The 16855-nt window shown below is 44.9% G+C and overlaps 1 protein-coding gene across 4 annotated transcripts in view; it reads right to left on the bottom strand.

The window, feature by feature from the left end:
• WWC3 (WWC family member 3) overlaps positions 1 to 16855 on the bottom strand; it is a 102182-nt gene that overhangs the window by 35205 nt on the left and 50122 nt on the right. For 3 of the 4 annotated variants that reach the window (XM_032475931.1, XM_032475932.1, XM_032475934.1), the window contains 5 exons: positions 13684 to 13760; positions 12468 to 12547; positions 7866 to 7995; positions 4824 to 4961; positions 1147 to 1220 (listed from right to left, as the gene is read on the bottom strand). In XM_032475931.1, the coding sequence (XP_032331822.1) occupies positions 1147 to 1220; positions 4824 to 4961; positions 7866 to 7995; positions 12468 to 12547; positions 13684 to 13760 (499 nt within the window). The remainder of the gene's footprint in view (positions 1 to 1146; positions 1221 to 4823; positions 4962 to 7865; positions 7996 to 12467; positions 12548 to 13683; positions 13761 to 16855) is intronic. The other variant, XM_032475933.1, reaches the window with a different exon arrangement.

Below are 16855 nucleotides of genomic sequence, written 5' to 3'. Positions count from 1 at the left end.
GGCAGCAGAAACATGCCAGAAGGAGCAGAGGACGATGCAGGAGGGACAACGGCGGCTGCAAACACCAGCGAGCCCAAGGGACGGGCCACATGGGGCAAGGGGCACCCGAGCCAGGGGACAGGCAGCGCGCTGAACCCACGTGGTGGCAGCCATGCAGGGGTTTAACGTCCACCACAAACTCATCACGAAGAGCCGGAAGCACTGGGTAGAAAGGCTCTGAGCGGACAGAGGCCCGTGTCAGTTCAAGCTGGCCCTCTGGCAGTGAGTCATATGATCTGCTTTTGTTGCTATTTTTACATTTGCTAAAAAGGCAAGAAAGCGGATTTCCAGACATCCATGAACAATAAGGGATAATGCGCAGGCCCAACTCTTTAGTTTCCAGAACAGACCCCCTCACTCTGCCTGGCGTTCCAGCGCTTCCCCCACCCCGCCACCAAGACAGCAGATCACATGTGACTAAAGAAACTTTTTGAAAAAGACAGGCTTCACAGCTTCCTGAAGCACATATTTTGAAATGATTTGGTTTTAAGACTCTTTCCAGAAGGCCCAAAAGAGAGAAAGTCTCTAAAAAGAGGACAGGAAAGCTAGGGCAGGGTCAGAATATTGAAAACAGGCCCAGCGCACAAAATACAGCCGGCCTGTGAGGACAACCTCCCGCCTCTCACGGCTGAGACTGCAAGGGACGGAGGGAAGGAGGGAGGGAAAGACACATTTTGAAAATGCATAAACAAGGTCAAGGCTCGATTTTCAGAAGGCAGATGATGGACAACACAGGGCAACAGAAATGACTATGTTTCAATTCTCTCAGTCAAGATGAAGCAGATTAGGTACCGCCATCACTTGTTGACCTAATCTTTATTCAGCTGTCTTTTAAACCAAGATATGTGGCTTGCTCCATTAACCTGGGTAGTTAGAAGCCACATATATAAAAAATAGTTTTGCTTAAGCTGGTCTAAGGGACTGATGCTCAGCCGGATGGAAGGAAGGGGGGGAGGGAAGGAGGGAGGAGGGTGGGCAAGGGAGGAGAGAGGGAGTTCTGAACTACCCGAGAGGATAAGAAAAGCCGGAAAAGTCTCTATTTTTATTAAATCCTGTCTTTATAACTGTTTGCAATGTTAAGAATTTCACATTTTAAATGCTTCTTACCTCTTTTTGGCTTCCTCATACTGCCAATTAAGCCTGACTCGGTCCACAAGTCTTGTTTTATCATCAAAGATGAACTTTCCAGAACAGAAGAAAGAAAAAACAAAGGGAAACATATTAAAAAGCTATTTTCAAAATAGAAAATTCATGTAAACTTCCAGCAGCAATGAAGAATATTTTAATCTGTCTTCTAATTTCCATGTTTCAAAGGTCTGGGAGAAAACACCAAATAACAGCGGCCACCTCTGGTCAGGGGAAGCTGGGAGTCGGGCTGGAAAGACTTGCTTTCCCAACACTGGTGGATTTTTGTTTTAAATCGCAGAAGTATATTCATCTATTCACCTATTCCAAATGACGACAACCAATTAAGTTTTCAAAGAAATAGGGAACTACTCAAAGTTTATACAGGGGCAAAAAAATTCATCCCATGCTCTCATTCCTCAGTAAATACAGAGTAATGGCGTTCACCTAACAAGGCACACGATCTGAAGAGGACGGACAAGCTGTGTGAGGCGTGGGCTACAGGACTCCTTCGACTGTTAGGCAGTCCGTTAAAGAACCAAAGGCGAAAGGAAAAAAGGCAAGATCTGGAGAAGCCTGGGGCCGGAGCACACATCACCTTAGGAGTCAGAGCTGAAATGCGGTGCTCTGACCTGATCACTACTTGCACCTAAATCCGTTCGTATCAATTACACTGAAGCCACTAAATTCCCAAACAAAACGAACAAGACCTGTAATGGGAGGTGACTGAGGCTCACCCTGATTGCTTCTTCCTTCATTCCTAGAAATATATGACTCTAGTTTCAGTAAATCAGCTCCATCTGTAGATCCGGCCTAGGCCATATATTATGCCCACTAAGTCTTTATTTTTTTTTAATGATCTCATGTCAACAAATATTTGAAAATATTCTACTTGAATGATTAGTGATGAATTTTCTGATATGAGTTTTGAGACGGGTCAATGGGGAATTTCTTTATCTTTACTGTTTTGAATGGCAAGAAGAAATGCTTTATAAGGGACTAAGCATTCGCCAAGGAGATGTGTCACAATTTTATACTTCAATAGCCTTATCTGAGGCCCCTCTCCACAGTTTCCTCAGAATAAATATATTTAAGCTGCTGTGCTTCTGGACACGTGTCTACACTGGAAATGAGCTACTTGTCACCTTGTTTATTAGAGACCCCTAAAGCTGACTCTTCAAGACAAATAAATGTCATTTCTTAAACCCCTTCTCAGTGCTATTTATGGACCTTAGAGCTCTGTTTTTGCACTCTTTAAGAATAAAATGGACATTTCTGTAAAAAAAAAAAAAAAAAAAAAAAAAAAAAAGCAGCACCCTATACAGCCAAGCAGATCCAACAGGTTCCTGCTTCATAGTTCCCAGTAGCCCTGCAGCATGTACCCCAGCTGTTAGATGCCAATGTTAGGCTTGTATGGCTTACAAATCTGTGCTGGCAAAGCCGTGGGTGTGAAAAGTATGTTGATTACATCAACAGCCATTGCACAAAACTAATGCAAAGTGATAAGTAAGTGAGGTAGTGGACATCTAAGAAAGGCCCCAATGGCCTCCACCTCCTGGGATGCATCCCATGTGAAATTCCTTCCCTTCGAGTGGGCTGGACCCATGATTTGACTATAAATAGAATACCACAAAGATGACAGGACATCATTTCTGTGATCAGATGACAAAAGGCTGTGACTTCCTTCTTGCTGGAGGCTCTACTGTCTTGCATGCTGTGACAAAGCAAGCTGCCTGCAGTGCTGGAGAGGTCCATATGGTAAGGAACAAAAGTCTTCAGTCCAACAACCTGTGAGAAACTGACTCCTGCCAATAATCTTATGAGCTTGGAAGCAGATCCTTCCCCAGTGAAGCCTTCAGATGAGACTGCAACCCTGGCTGACACCTTGACTGCAGTTTCATGAGAGCCCCTGAAGTAGAGGACCCAGCCTGGACTCCTGACCCACAGCGTGTGAGATAATAAAAGTGTGCTGTTTTGAAATGCTAGGTTTGGGGGTGTTTTGTTTTGCAGCAAGAGCTAACTAATACAGTTATAGCCTTTTGATATACTTATCTATAACAATATGATGTAGTAGAAAGCACAGGTGTTTAGGGATCAGAGGCACTGATTCAAACCCAGACCTGCCTCTCCTTGGCTGTATGACCTTAGGTAACCTGGCACCTTGATCCTCTCATCTGTCAAAAGAGGAAGGAAACAACCACTTAAATCAAGATAACAGCCATGAAGCTGCCAACCCAGGGCCAGCCCCAGTCAACTCATGAACAATGATAATTCACTGCTAAAGTTATTATAGCAGTATAGCCAGCCACTCCCCACCTGACATTTGTAGACAGTCTAACCTAAATCATTAGAGAACCTGCAATCTTACCTGTTTCTCTCAAACTAGTTAAGTCTCTAAAAAATCTAACTCTAACCTTATGTTAAGCAGCAATGGATTATTTATGGAATTCAGTAAGTCTTGTATTTCTTTCCTTCTTTCATGCCAAAATCTTTAGGCAAAAATTCCAGACATTTTTGACTTACAGATTCTTCTCTGTTATAAATCAAAGATACCTGGTCAAAAAATGTCTAAGTGTACTTTTGAGAACAATGAGGGAATACTGAAGATAGGGGATTTCGGGACATCCAAGACATAGAGTCACTATTTACTATATTATATTCTCTTCAAAGAGGCACTACCTGTCAACATTTTAAAATATTAGCTAATTATTTAAAACCCAGAGTTTTTTAGTCTATGTCTTTTTTTCCCTTTTGTTTCTTTTAATTTTAGGAAGGTATTCTGCATTCCATTGATATTTCATCTTTACTTAATAAGCCCTAAGAAAAAGAAGCCATCCAAACTGTTTTTCTACCTGTAACAAATAAATGTAAAACTTCACTCAGTGACATCACAATAGTAGTGTCTTTAAGTATTCACTACCCTGCTTCAGATGATGATTGGCAACTTCGTTTTTATGGCTAACTCAAGGCTTCACTAATTATCAAAAGGGGCATTATGAAATTCTTCCAATTCCCAAACAAAGTTAATTTCAATTCAATTCAATTTCCTGACATATTTTTAGAAGAAATAGTATCAAAGTATAACTCAAGGGTGACACAGTCACAAAGCCTTTGAGAATTGCTGGTCTAAGCCAGAGCTCAGCAAACCATGGCTCGCAGGCCAAGCCTGGCCCACCACCTCTTTCTGTAAATAAGGTTTTATTGGAACTTTATTGGAACAAGCCCCATCCACTTGTTCACATACCGCCGAAGGCTGCTTTCACACTTCAACACAGCTGAGTAGGCAGACGCTGCGTGGCAAGCAAGGCCTAAAATACTTACTATCTGGACTTTTGCAGAAAAAATTCGCTGATCCCACACTCTAAAAAGTCATACATCTGCCAAAAAACACATCCAAACTCAACTCTCAAATGGATTCTGCCATTTATAAGATTCCAAATCACAAGGACAGAGGTAATAAGCTATTCAATTGCATCCCAGGCCACTGAAACTTCCAGACAGCTGGATGTAAGAAACAATATTTTTTCTTTAAAATTAATGGCACAAAAGCCAAAACGTTTTTGAAGAAAGGTGGAAAATGAAAACAAATGAGTGTCGGCCACACGAAAGCAGCCCTCTTGCCGCGTGGCACACTTGGTTCTCCCCCCGGCTGAGCGTACCTCTCCGATGATGTCGGTCTGAGACCCAGCGTCGCAGAACTGCTGAGGTAAGGAATCACCTGGATTGTGAGGGAACTCTTGCAGGGGCTCCGTAAGAGAAAAGCTGTTCTTGAAGCCATCGGTAAGCTTGGCCAGGCTCTGGAAGAGAATGAAACAAGTGACTTGAACAGCGATGGAAACACTTCTCCTCCCTTTAAAAGCAGTCACTGCCTTCCTGTTCCAGGTCGCAGCTTCATTACCGGAGAGCTGGCCCACCCCGACCTCCATTCTCATCAGATTTAAAACAAAGGTCTATCACCATAAGCACCTTTCATCAAATTCTTAGTACTTTAAATCAGACAGCAACTGAGTCCTCCCGGCAGCATGTGAGCAACACAGAGAACAACTGTGGTACCGTTTTTACTGTTTTTTAAACCTTTGTTGTTTCCTAAAGAAAAAAATTAACATTCCCCCCAAAGAAGCCAAATTCAGAGAAACGGGGTAGAATGGTGGATGCCAGGGGCCGGAGAAACGGGGAGATGTTGGTCAAAGGGTACAAAGTCCCACGTGTTAGTGGAATCAGTTCCCAGGATTGAATGTTCACAGGACGGTAAGTAAACGATACTATATTGCATATTTCAAAGTTGCTGAGAGAGTAGATCTGAAAAGTCCTCACCACACAAAAAGAAAGGTAACCACGTGAGGTGACGGACGTGTTAACTAACTTTATTGTGGTAATCATTTCACAATAGATATGTCTATCAAATCATCACGTACACCTTAAATTTATACAATTTTATTTGTCAACTACACCTCCATGAAGCTGGGGGGGGGCATTCCCATCCAAAATGTTCCATCAATAAATAAGTCTGACAGAGATGAATGCTACCTTAAGATCTTTAAAACCACATAGCAGGTGAAAAAACAGCTCCCAGACGATGTTTACAGATTTTTATAACCTGATGTTTCAGTCGTAATTCTACATGATCAAAAGTCATCTTATATGGATGTTAGTTTGCCAAAAATTAGAGTAAGTATGAATTCTGGCACGTGGAGCCCCTCTGGTGAAAGCTAAAGGGAAATGAGATTTTCTCCGACCTGTGAATGCATGTCTTCGGCAGTTGTCTCTGCAGACACTAGGGCGCCCGGCACAGCCTAGCTCACGGAGCTGGCTCTGGACCCAGACTAAGGCATCCTGGAATGGGCCGATATTATGGTCGGGTAAGAAAGACAAAACAACTCATTTGATTTAACTAGGAGAAGACGTTGCCTGTGCCTCTCCCTGGAGCGTCTCAGAGAAGATGCTGGGGCCTGAAGCTTCTGCCAGAAATTGTATCTCCAGCCTTCGTGGGGAGAACCCACTTGAGGCAACCAGTGGCTTGCTCCACTCTGCACGCTCAGAAAGAACAGGGCAGGGAGGCCAGCTCAACCTCCTAGGGCGAGGCCTCCGTGCCCTGTGGTGAAATACCACCTAGCTCACCCCTGGGGTTCAGGCTTAGACGACTCGGGTGACCTCCAAAGAGCGACTCATCCAACACTGCGCACAGAGGCCTCAGCAGGCAGCGGCTACGCCCCCGGCTACCAGCGCTTGGGGAAGATCTAACCATTGACCTTCATCTCTCATGGCCTGGAAATAAGGGCATCTGAAAATACAGATTTCTGGGTCCCACCTCCAGAGCGTCTAACCCAGCAGACCCAGGGTAGGGATGGTAATCTGCAATTCAGCGAGCGCCAGGGGCCACTCTGGGATCTGGAGTCCTGGCGGTCAGGAAGCGCTGCTGCGAGAGGAAGTGACGTGTGCGCCTGTCTCACGCGGCCTCTGAGTCTGAGCGTTGCTTCCCATGTCCTTCTGTGTCTTACATGCTGCAGAATTGAGACACATGCCTACCAGCGCCAGGGGCTCAGTCACTGTGCTAGCCAGGCCCAGAAGGAGAGCCACGACAGACAGCACCAGCCGCATGCCAGCAGGGTGCACGGGCCCAGTGTGCGTCCCTCTGCAGACGCTCGGCTGCTTCTAAAAAAACCGAAACTATGGGAGTTCAAGGGGCAAAAAAACTAAGCAATATAAAGTGACAATGAAAAAAAAAAAATCTATCCACAGAAAGGAGGCAGCTAAAAAAAAAAAAAAGGAAGGGGGCAGCTCTGTGGGTAGAGAGATGGGGAAAGGTACAGGGTGTCATCGGTGACAGGGGGAGCTGCCGCAGGACAGCAGGCACAGGCCGAGCTTTCTGTGAGGGCAGCCAGACTGCTGTTCATACTCTGACATGTCTGCATAAACCCTGGAAGCGGGTACAAGAAGCTAATAAGAGTAGTTACAGGAGAGGAGAGAATAGGGCGATAGAAAGACGCTTTTGATAGTTTTTTGAATTATTCTGATTGTTAAACAATATGAATGTCTCACCCATTGTTGTGGCTTGAACTGTGTCCACCAAAAACAAATGTTTAAGTTCCCACCCCCGGAACCTGGAAATGTGTGCTTCTGTGGAAGGAAAGTCTGCAGATGGAATTAAGATGAGGTCACAGTGGATTCAAGTGGGTTCTAATCCAACGATTGGTGTCGTTATAAGAAGAGAAAATGTATAAGCAGAGTCACGGGGAGAACCATGTGACGATCAAGACAGAGACTGGAGCAATGCACGTACAAGCCAAGGATGGCCAGCAGCCCCCAGGAGCGGGAAGAGTACAGAAGGAGCCTCCCCTAGAGCCGACGGAGAGAGCCCACACCCGCCCGCACCTTAATTTCGGACTTCTGTTCTCCAGATTCTGTGAGAATAAATTTCTGTTGTTCTAAGCCACCTGGCTTGTGGTTCTTTGTTACAGCAGCCCTAGGGAACTAATACGTGTATTGTGTATAGTTATAGATGTATATATGTACACATACATATATCATATATACACACGTATATACATGTATGTCTTTAAAATATGCATGATTATATACATAATAAGCATATAATATATAGAGTAAATAAACATATACATTTTTAAGTTTTAAATAAGAGACAAACAAGCATGTGGGCGGACACGTGGACACGGGCTCTGAGGAGCAGCAGGGCATCTTACTTGCATCAGGTCCCGTCTCTCCTTCTCGCCTGTACAAATGGCCTTCTTGATGGTCCTGAGCTCGCTCATTATAGCCTGTGCCTCATCCAGTTTGTAGTTGGTGTGAGCACTTGACATCTTACGATCAATCCTGGTTAAAAAAAAGAAATATAAGTCTTTCTGTGCAAGATTATAACATTCCATTGCACAACAATAACAAAAAACTCAAAAGCTTCACAGAAAGATGGGAAACAATTAAAAACAACGTTTTGGCGGAGAAAAATAAAGATCCCCTAAAACCTTCCTTGTTTGTGCTGAACACAAAGAGACAGGACTCGGCGGGCGGCCGGCTCCCTCGGCGCCAGGAGCATCCTATGCGGGCGAGGACGGTCCAGGCAGGATTCCTGTGTCCTCTACCAACAACTAAGCAACAAGATCACTGGCTTAATAATTTCCTGAGATTTTAAACTTCCTTCTCTGAGAGGAAGATCATGTCTTAGTTTATCCCCAGCATCTGGGTTAGTGGTCCAAAATGTCTATTAAATAAACATACGAATGAAACCTGTGTGCAAGAAGAATATACGGGGAAACAGCAAAAAGCGGTGAACTCTCCACAGTGACGCCTCATACAAAAGTCAGAAATTCTTACGGCTCCTCTATTTTTCTTTCCTTCTGGTTCTAATTTATCACTCTCTTGACCACTCACCTCCACCATTCTTTCCTTCAGTCCAAGTATCTATTTGTCCTTCCTTCATTCCACTCATTCAAACTAACTTCCTTCCACCCACCCCTCCGCCCAGGCAGCCCCGGCCGTGCGCAAGAGGCCTGGTTCTGGGTGGTGGGAGCAGAGCACTGACCCAGGCGAGGCTTGGCTCCGGCCTTCCCAGAGCAGGCAGGCCCCTGCAGCACGTTCTTGGCTGCATCTTCCACACCTAAGTCTTAGGCCTTGGAAGCCCTCAGGGCTGAAGATACTCTGGTCCAGAAACAGAATGAACTCCTTTTCTGGAAAGCCATTAGCTCGCATTTCATGTTCCAGATTCACTGTTACAGAGGTTTGGGTTCTGAACTGTTTCCCCCCTGTTACCTGAAAATCCGATCCTTAACAGCCAGCCCAAACTGTTTTATTTTCCACTCACAAAAGCATCCTGGAATGCCGGTGAGTATGAGTGACACTCCAGCTCTACAGTGGGACCCTGGGCAAGTCACTTCACCTCTTTAAATCTCAGTTTCCCCATGCCTCAAATGGGGACACTAAAGATGTTTCTCCCATTTAGTGAGAAAACGTAAGAAAAGAGCTTACTTAGCAGAGGCCTGGCCTGCAACGTCTGCAGTGATTATTATTAAAAGGATAATGCTGAGTCTACTTACTCACGGGAGAAAAATTAAACAATTCACCAACTCCAGTACTTTACTATCAGTAATAAATTCCTTGCCACATATGTCATAACTCACAGCAAAACTCAGCACCAGAGCTGATCTGAGCTATCAGCACCAATGGAATGAGAAAAGGACAAATAAAACAAGCAGGGAACCATTCCCTCTCCCTTGGAACAGAGCTTCAGGGCTCGATAGCACTGCTACGAATGCCATCAGCTACAAATAAAATATTTATGACAACTGGTCCTGATTCCTCTTCCTTGGAGAGCGGCTACAGATGCACCATGGGCCCCCACACACGGAATGGTGCCACCCCTACATCCCAGCACAGCCTGGCCATGTGGTTTTCCATCTTAGCCGTTTTATGGAGAACCAAGAGTCTCTAATGTGAGGCAGAAACACAGGCCATCCATCTCACAGCACTACATCTGCCAAGAAAGTGGCCCAAAGCTTCTTACAGAGAGAATCTAGACTCATTTATGTAATAATGTCTCCTTGCATCCATCTTCTGACAAAAGGCTTTCCAATACAGCATATTTAGTGTCACAAACCACAACCCCCATAGGCTGATAAAGTCTGCAGAAAAGGGTTATGTCACTTCCATACAAAAAACCTGAGGCCAGAAAAGTCTCGTTTCTCTGTAACAGTCCATGAGACCTCTGTGAACCAGGTCTACTGGCTCCTCCAGAATGAAAAATACAGCAAATGGATCATCCCGAGAATGACGCCATGCAGAAAAATGAAACTCTGCTGCATTGAACAAAAAAAAGTTTTCAATCACCTGAAAACCAATGCCAACCAAATAGTCACAGAAGTACAGACACACAGCACTGTCAAGGCTGCAGTGTGAGACGAGAACCAGGTCAGCTCCAGCTCTGGATTAGGTGCTGTGATTTCCTTATGGCTTTGAGCAGCCTCAGAGCCTGAGTGCAGCTGTCAGCAAAGCCAGGGATGGAGCCAGCTGCCTGTCGAGGCACGGGCATCTGGAAAGGGAACGGCTGCCACATGGAGGAAAACAGGCCGATTCCCAACAGGGAGAGGGACCAGCAAGGCCATGATGCACTTCATTGGTGGCCACCGCAGAGCGCCAAGGAGAACGGAAGTTCAACTTCAAGGCCACAGACCTGGGCAGAAATGTTCTGTTGGCCAAGCTGTGGGAAGAGGAACATTCATCTATGCGTGGTGGGGATGCAACACGGCACTGCCTCTCCCAAGGACAACCTGGAGATATCTAAGGATACGACCAAGGCCGTTACCCTGTGACCCAGCAAACCCACCTTTGAGAACTTCTCCTGAAATCTTTCGTGTCTACCCGTGCACAGCATTAGGTGAAAAGCTGATGGGAAATGTTGTAAATGGATGTATCAGGCCAACAACACCAGAACCCACTGATAACCTCCACACCGCAAAAAGAGACAGCCAGAGACGGAGGTACCACCACTACCTACGAAACAAACTTAGCTCCCCAAAAGGAAAAGAAAAGGAAACTGAACTTGAGTCAGATCACGCCTCTTGGATCAGTGACACCAGCTGCACAGAGAAACGGGGGAGAGCACGTTTCATGACACCATGCACGTTCCAGCAACAATGTCCATGGGACGAGCGGACTAGCCTCTGCAACGAGTAACTTGTTGAAAGAAAGAAGAAAAGAAAAAAGGAGAGTGGGGGAGAAATTAAGAGACACACTAACCAGATGTACTGTGTGGACCTTGTCTGAAACTGGACCCGAACAAACCAGAGAAATAGGAAAAAGTGCTGGAGAGGGGACGACATTAAGAGATTACTTTTAGGTGCCACAGGTATTACAGTTATGTTTTCAAAAGGAGCCCATACCTTTACGAGAGATATTTATGGATTAAATACGATTCTGGGATTCACTTCAATAACGCAATAAGGGCTTGAGAATGAGGCTAAGTGACTGAAAACAAGACTGGCCATCGTGTGGTTAGCTGTTGAACTGCAGTGAGGGCCCCAGGAAGGAGCCATCATACTCTTCTCTCTACTTCTGTGTATGTTTGACATTTTCCATCATTAGAAGTTTATATATATTATACACGCACACACGTACAAATCTATCCTTAACCCAGAGATTGCGTTCACAGCCAGCTCCCATCTACAGAAATTAACAACATACACAGACTTAAAAAAAAATACAAAAGGTTCTTTTTTCCTCACTTGGACCCAAGCGTAATGATGGATTTCCTTGCTAGCCAGGAACGTTCACCAAGATAAACAAGTTGAGTTTAAAATGTTTTAAGTAGCCAAACTCTTGGTGAGGTGCTCTGGAAAAAATACACGGGAGGTTCTGGGAAGCAAGAACAGCAGAAAATTTTCTAGAGGAAAGTCATTTTAAGAATGCCTTAGATCAATGTTGGTAACAGTACAATGACGTACAATGGTTCATGCATTATCTGTGCTTAGAGTTAGGATTTTACAGGAGGGGTGGGGTAGTCACACTGCCCATGCTTACAAAAGCTTTTCCAAATTTCTCAATAAATAATAGCAATTGGCATGATTCGATCCAAACGTGAGAGCCAACCTTCAGTATCAGAAAACTAAAGAGGCTGTTCTCATCCCATACATGGCCTGTGTGACTCAGAGGAAGGTGGCAGACTGCTTTTCATCTGCAAAGCATTTTAAGCCGAGCACTAGTCCCCGTGTTTCCTCTCCTCCCTGTGAGGCTGTCACAGCACAGAGTGAACATGTGCAGTGACAACACAGCAGCCCACCAAACGCCGCCTCGCAAGGCAGCTCCATCTGGAAAGCTGGGGTGGGTCCCCCAAGAACAAGGCCAGGTCCAGAACCCTCCTCTCGGGCCACTCCTCAGCCTCCACTGGGGAGGGCAGGCAACCCCACAGGCTCTAGCAGAGAATGAGGATTGTCCCCTAAATATAAAATAAAGATCTTCTATGCTGTACACCCAAAATAAACACAACACTGTAAACTGACTATATTTTGATTTAAAAAAATACTAATAAAGTGAACTGCATGCAAAAAATAAATAAAATAAAACGAAATAAAACAAACAAACAAAAGGTCTTGTTTCCCAAGTATTTCCATTTAAAGAAATGAAGTATCTTCAGGGAAAAGAGAGATCTGATGTTTAGCACTGACAAATAATGAGCACAAATGAAAGCATAAAAGCGAACATCCATGAAGCTTTAGGACACGTGTCCTGGCACCAAACAGGTCAGTACAACAGGAAACCACAGGGGACCTCTCCCTCTGACACTGCAGGCCACTCACTCTTGCAGGGTCTCCACCCCCTTTTCCTTGTACTGCAGTTCTTGCTTCATCTGGGTCAGCTCTCGTTTTAATCTGGAAAGCTGAAAGACAAATGACATGTTTTTTTCCCAAAAACCATCTGTGAAAAATGATTTCTACGGTCGTCAGCATTGTCATCTAAGTTTCTAATTAGTTTGCAATTGACTGGATCAACCATCCCCTCCATGAACTTCCATCCATGGGCATGTAACCCAGCCTCAGTGGAAGAGCTGGCTCCCCCAGATACACAAGTCCAGGATCACTCACAGGCCTCTACCCACCTGGAGCCCTGGAACCGACAGCAATGCTCCTTTCCAAGGTACTGATTTACACACTGCAATGAGCAACCCTGTTCATACTTTTTTCATCCTCCCTTCTACTCACTCCCCATAGATCCCACATGAGAAACATGGCTGCTCAAAGCGTGGCTTCCCACTACCTGAAAAGTCACCTGGAGGGCTTATTTAAACAGATTCTGGGACCCACTGCAGGCCTGTGTTAAAGCTCAGGGGGTGGGCCTGGAGCTCACACTCTGAACTGACTCCCCAGGTGTTTTTCGTAGGTGTGTCAGAATTTGAGAACTGCCACACTAATAAAAGAAACATTCTGGTTTAGGGACTGAGACACCAGAAGATGCAGCCTCGTCTCCAAGACGTCTCCCGTGCTTTGCTGCAAATGCAACAAACCGTTCCCCCTCCCAGACACCCAAGGGGCGGAAGGGATGAAACAAGGTGGCACGTAAAGAGCCAGCGTCACTGGGAAGGAGCATCAGAACCTTCAGGTTAAACGCCACCGCAGGCAAGGCTTCTCTGGGAATGCAGCAACCTGGGAAGGGCAACAGATGTTAAAGATGCCGAGGGTTGGGGCTGGCATCCCGCTGATACAGGGAAGTGCACCTTTGAGGCCGGGCCCTGATGTCACCCAGTCTTTCCAAATGGGGGCTGAGTGTAGCCCCAGGAAACACACAGAGGGATACAGGTAATTTTTGTTAGATTGGCTAACACTTTAAAATTAATCTTTTCCCCTCCTACTGGGAAAGAAGTGGAAAGTAAAACCAAATGTAATAATTCCTGAAACTGAAAATCTTACTAAAACGGGTATGTTAGAGACCTTGACCATCAGAAAATGAACCGTGGTAAGTGGTGTTACATAAAAACAGACGCGGGCTTCTAGGTGTGAAAACATTCATTTTACTCACCCTATCCCGACGACTTGCTATTTCTGCTTTAATTTGGTATGGGTCGTACTTTGTATTTGCTGAATATCCAGAGAAGCCTAAACAGAAGAAAAAGATTTTACAATGGATACTTTAAAATAAATAAATACACACAGAGAGGATCTTCTGATTCACCGTACTAAGTAATCAATTCTAAGTCTGAGATTTGCAAGTTGGCACTGGCTCCTCAAGAATTGACATTTCACAACCTCAAGTCTTGATGTTTGATTTTTATATGAGGCCTTTCTACGTGAATCCACATAATAAAATATATGGCTGTAGGTAAATCAAAACTCTGTTTATTGCAACTGCAAAACAACCAGGGTTAAAAACCATATATACATGGGGGGAGGGGGGAGGTTGGGGGAGGTATGGTTATAGTATAGAAAACTGTTCTTATTATGTAAATAGTACATATGGTACAAATCCATTTTTATTTCTTTTTAAAATGCACACACACACAAGGAAGTCACTGGAAGGAGAGAACCCCAAAGTTGACTGGGCTTATTCTAATGGTTTCATTACAGAAGATTTTACTTTCTTCATATCAATATTCTCCACCTAAGTGATTTCTGACATAAGAAAGAAAAAATACTAAAGATCAGTAGAATGGAAAAGATGATTTCTAGTAACGTGTTGGTATCTGGCAGGCTCGAGGAAAAGCTTCTCTTCCACACTGTCGGTTCCCCGAAGGCTGAAGCGAAGCGCCCACGCTTTTGTTCCAGCAGCTTGTTTTCGATGGGTGTTTAGCTAAGTCACATCACGTAGCTAAATGCTTCCTTCAGCAGTGCAGCACGCGATTTAAGGTCTTCAAACAGACACAGCATCGTTATCACGAGCGGCCAGTAACCGGGAGTGGATAAGACACGCACAGCTGTCCAGCTGTGGGTTAAGCACAGTCAGCCAAGCCTTTTCTGGTGTCTCAGCAGCTGGAGCAGCCCACGGCCGTCTCTCATTTCTAGCACCCCATCCACGCTCCACAACGCTTTTTCCTGATGCTTCTGTCTCCTTTATCAGAGGCCTCTAAGCCGCAGTGACCTGGTTCCTATCCCTTCCTGAGCTGTGGAGGCTCCTCTGCCCTCATCTGTGAGTCAGCCCACACTGGCGTCATCTGCCTCCGGGTCACTTGCAGTAACTGCACCTGCTCCGAAGACCCATCTGCAGGGCCAGTACCTGTTCTTCTGCTCCTCTGATCTGGGTACCGAAGGCCGTCATTCAGGTAACTAGGTGCCAACACCTAGAAGCTAGTTTATAATCATCTCCTGATTTTGTATTGGAGAAGATGGCTCAAAGCCATTCAGTGGTTTAAACAGCAAGATTATTTAATGTCCTCAAATAGAACCACATCCAAAGTTCATCAGAGCTGCTCAGATACCTCCTTTAAAAAAAAACAAAACAGTCCTATGGAAAATCTATTTAAGGCCCCATCAGTCAGAATTTCAAATTACTAGAATCTACTGGAAATAAATATCTGGAGGAGCTACGTGTTTGCCAACTTTATCTCAAATGTTCTTATATTTAGAATTGTAATCTCTCAAAGACATGGAGTAAAATGTTTTTAAAATAGAATTCTTTCTTAGATGAAGAATGTCTATTTCCAAATCCCACAAAGTCCATCTTGTCTGACTCTCTGGTTTCATTTAAGACCAGTAATAAAAGCAACACCTCAAACAATGCCCTTAAGAGGCAGAAATTATTTCTATAAAATTTCCACATTCAACTCCTGGGACTTAGTTTCTCAGGCCTGAGCTTCAGGGGCTTCCACTCAGGGCCCAGGTGACATGCAAATGAGCCTAGGGCTTGCTGACTCCTCACTTCCACGTGTGTCCACTTGTCATGGTGCAGCTGAGGAAGACAATGCCAAGTCATTGCCTGCACTCTTTCCCACTCCAGGTATAAAAGTAACCCCGCCACCAAAGTCCAGAGAAGTTAACTGCAATGTTAAACATCAGTGACAATGATCTGAAATCGTTGCCGGAACTCTGTGTATGTGCAATTTCACAGGGGAAACTAGCAAAGGAAGTCGAAATGAATGCGAGAGGTGTAGTGGGGACAGATGGACAGACTCACGGCAAGCTGCCCCGAGTTCTCGTGGGTAACTAACAGAACCCTGAGGCGGTCGGGCATCCGCCCCTACCCCAGGACACTCAGCCTTGACCCAGTCCTGGAGGGGGAGCCTGATAACCCAGGACATCACTGAGCTGCCACCACTGAGTCCACCAATGGGGAGGCGCCCCACCTCTGGAGGATATTGGGAGGTGACAAAGGCTGTCCTCCTGGTCTGGGCCCAGGGGAGTGAGTCCTCTGTACTCACAGCTGAAACCATCCTAAAATGATAAAAGAGGTTTTACTTATTGATTCCATTCATGATACCTCTGCTACAGTTTCTAAAATTATAAAATTCGAGGACTGGGATGAGGCAAAAGGCAACTCAAGTACCTAAGACAGTGAGTACCTTTTATCTTCAAATGCTAAGGAGAGTCAGAAACACTGGCATCACTTTTAACAATAGAATTCAGTTTATAAAGACAAATTCTCAGTTCCTATGTCTGCCAGTAAGTCTAACGGAACCCATTTGTGGAGTCCCAGGAACAGCTCAGGACTCTAGACCCCGTTTTTAATGGCATGTGTACCACAACATTTAGAAAAAGAAACGTCTTCCTCTGTGAAGACACGTCTCCCATCTCAAGGTCTAAGACAAATACCAGACCTTCATCTCTGAAGCTTTCTTCTCGCTTGAAGAGTTCGAGTGGGCAGAGCTTTTAAATAGCTTAAGGCGTCCACTCAGGCAGACAGCATTGTTTTGGATGATATAATAATAAGGTCATAGCTTAGCTGGACCACAACAATGTAAATTACTAAACCTTGCTATTATAGGGTACCTTTCACATTTATTTCATCTAGTCTCACAAAAATCTTTGGCAGAGATCATGATCATGTTTCCCCACTTTATAGATTACGGCTGAGTTTGCAATGACTTGACCTACACTGTGCCATCAGTCAAAGAGGGACTTCTGTCTAGAACTTGGGCTCCTGTGGGTCAGATTAGCTTTTCCAGTGTAAGAAGAAATGGCCCTCCAGCTCCCCGTGCCCGACAGGTGAAGGTGATCTGTGTATTTAGCACTCAGAATGCTGCAGACCCCAGTAATCACTC

Source organism: Camelus ferus, chromosome X (assembly GCF_009834535.1).
Source record: "Camelus ferus isolate YT-003-E chromosome X, BCGSAC_Cfer_1.0, whole genome shotgun sequence".
In the NCBI taxonomy this organism is placed as follows: domain Eukaryota; kingdom Metazoa; phylum Chordata; class Mammalia; order Artiodactyla; family Camelidae; genus Camelus; species Camelus ferus.
This window is presented reverse-complemented; position numbering and strand designations above follow the sequence as displayed.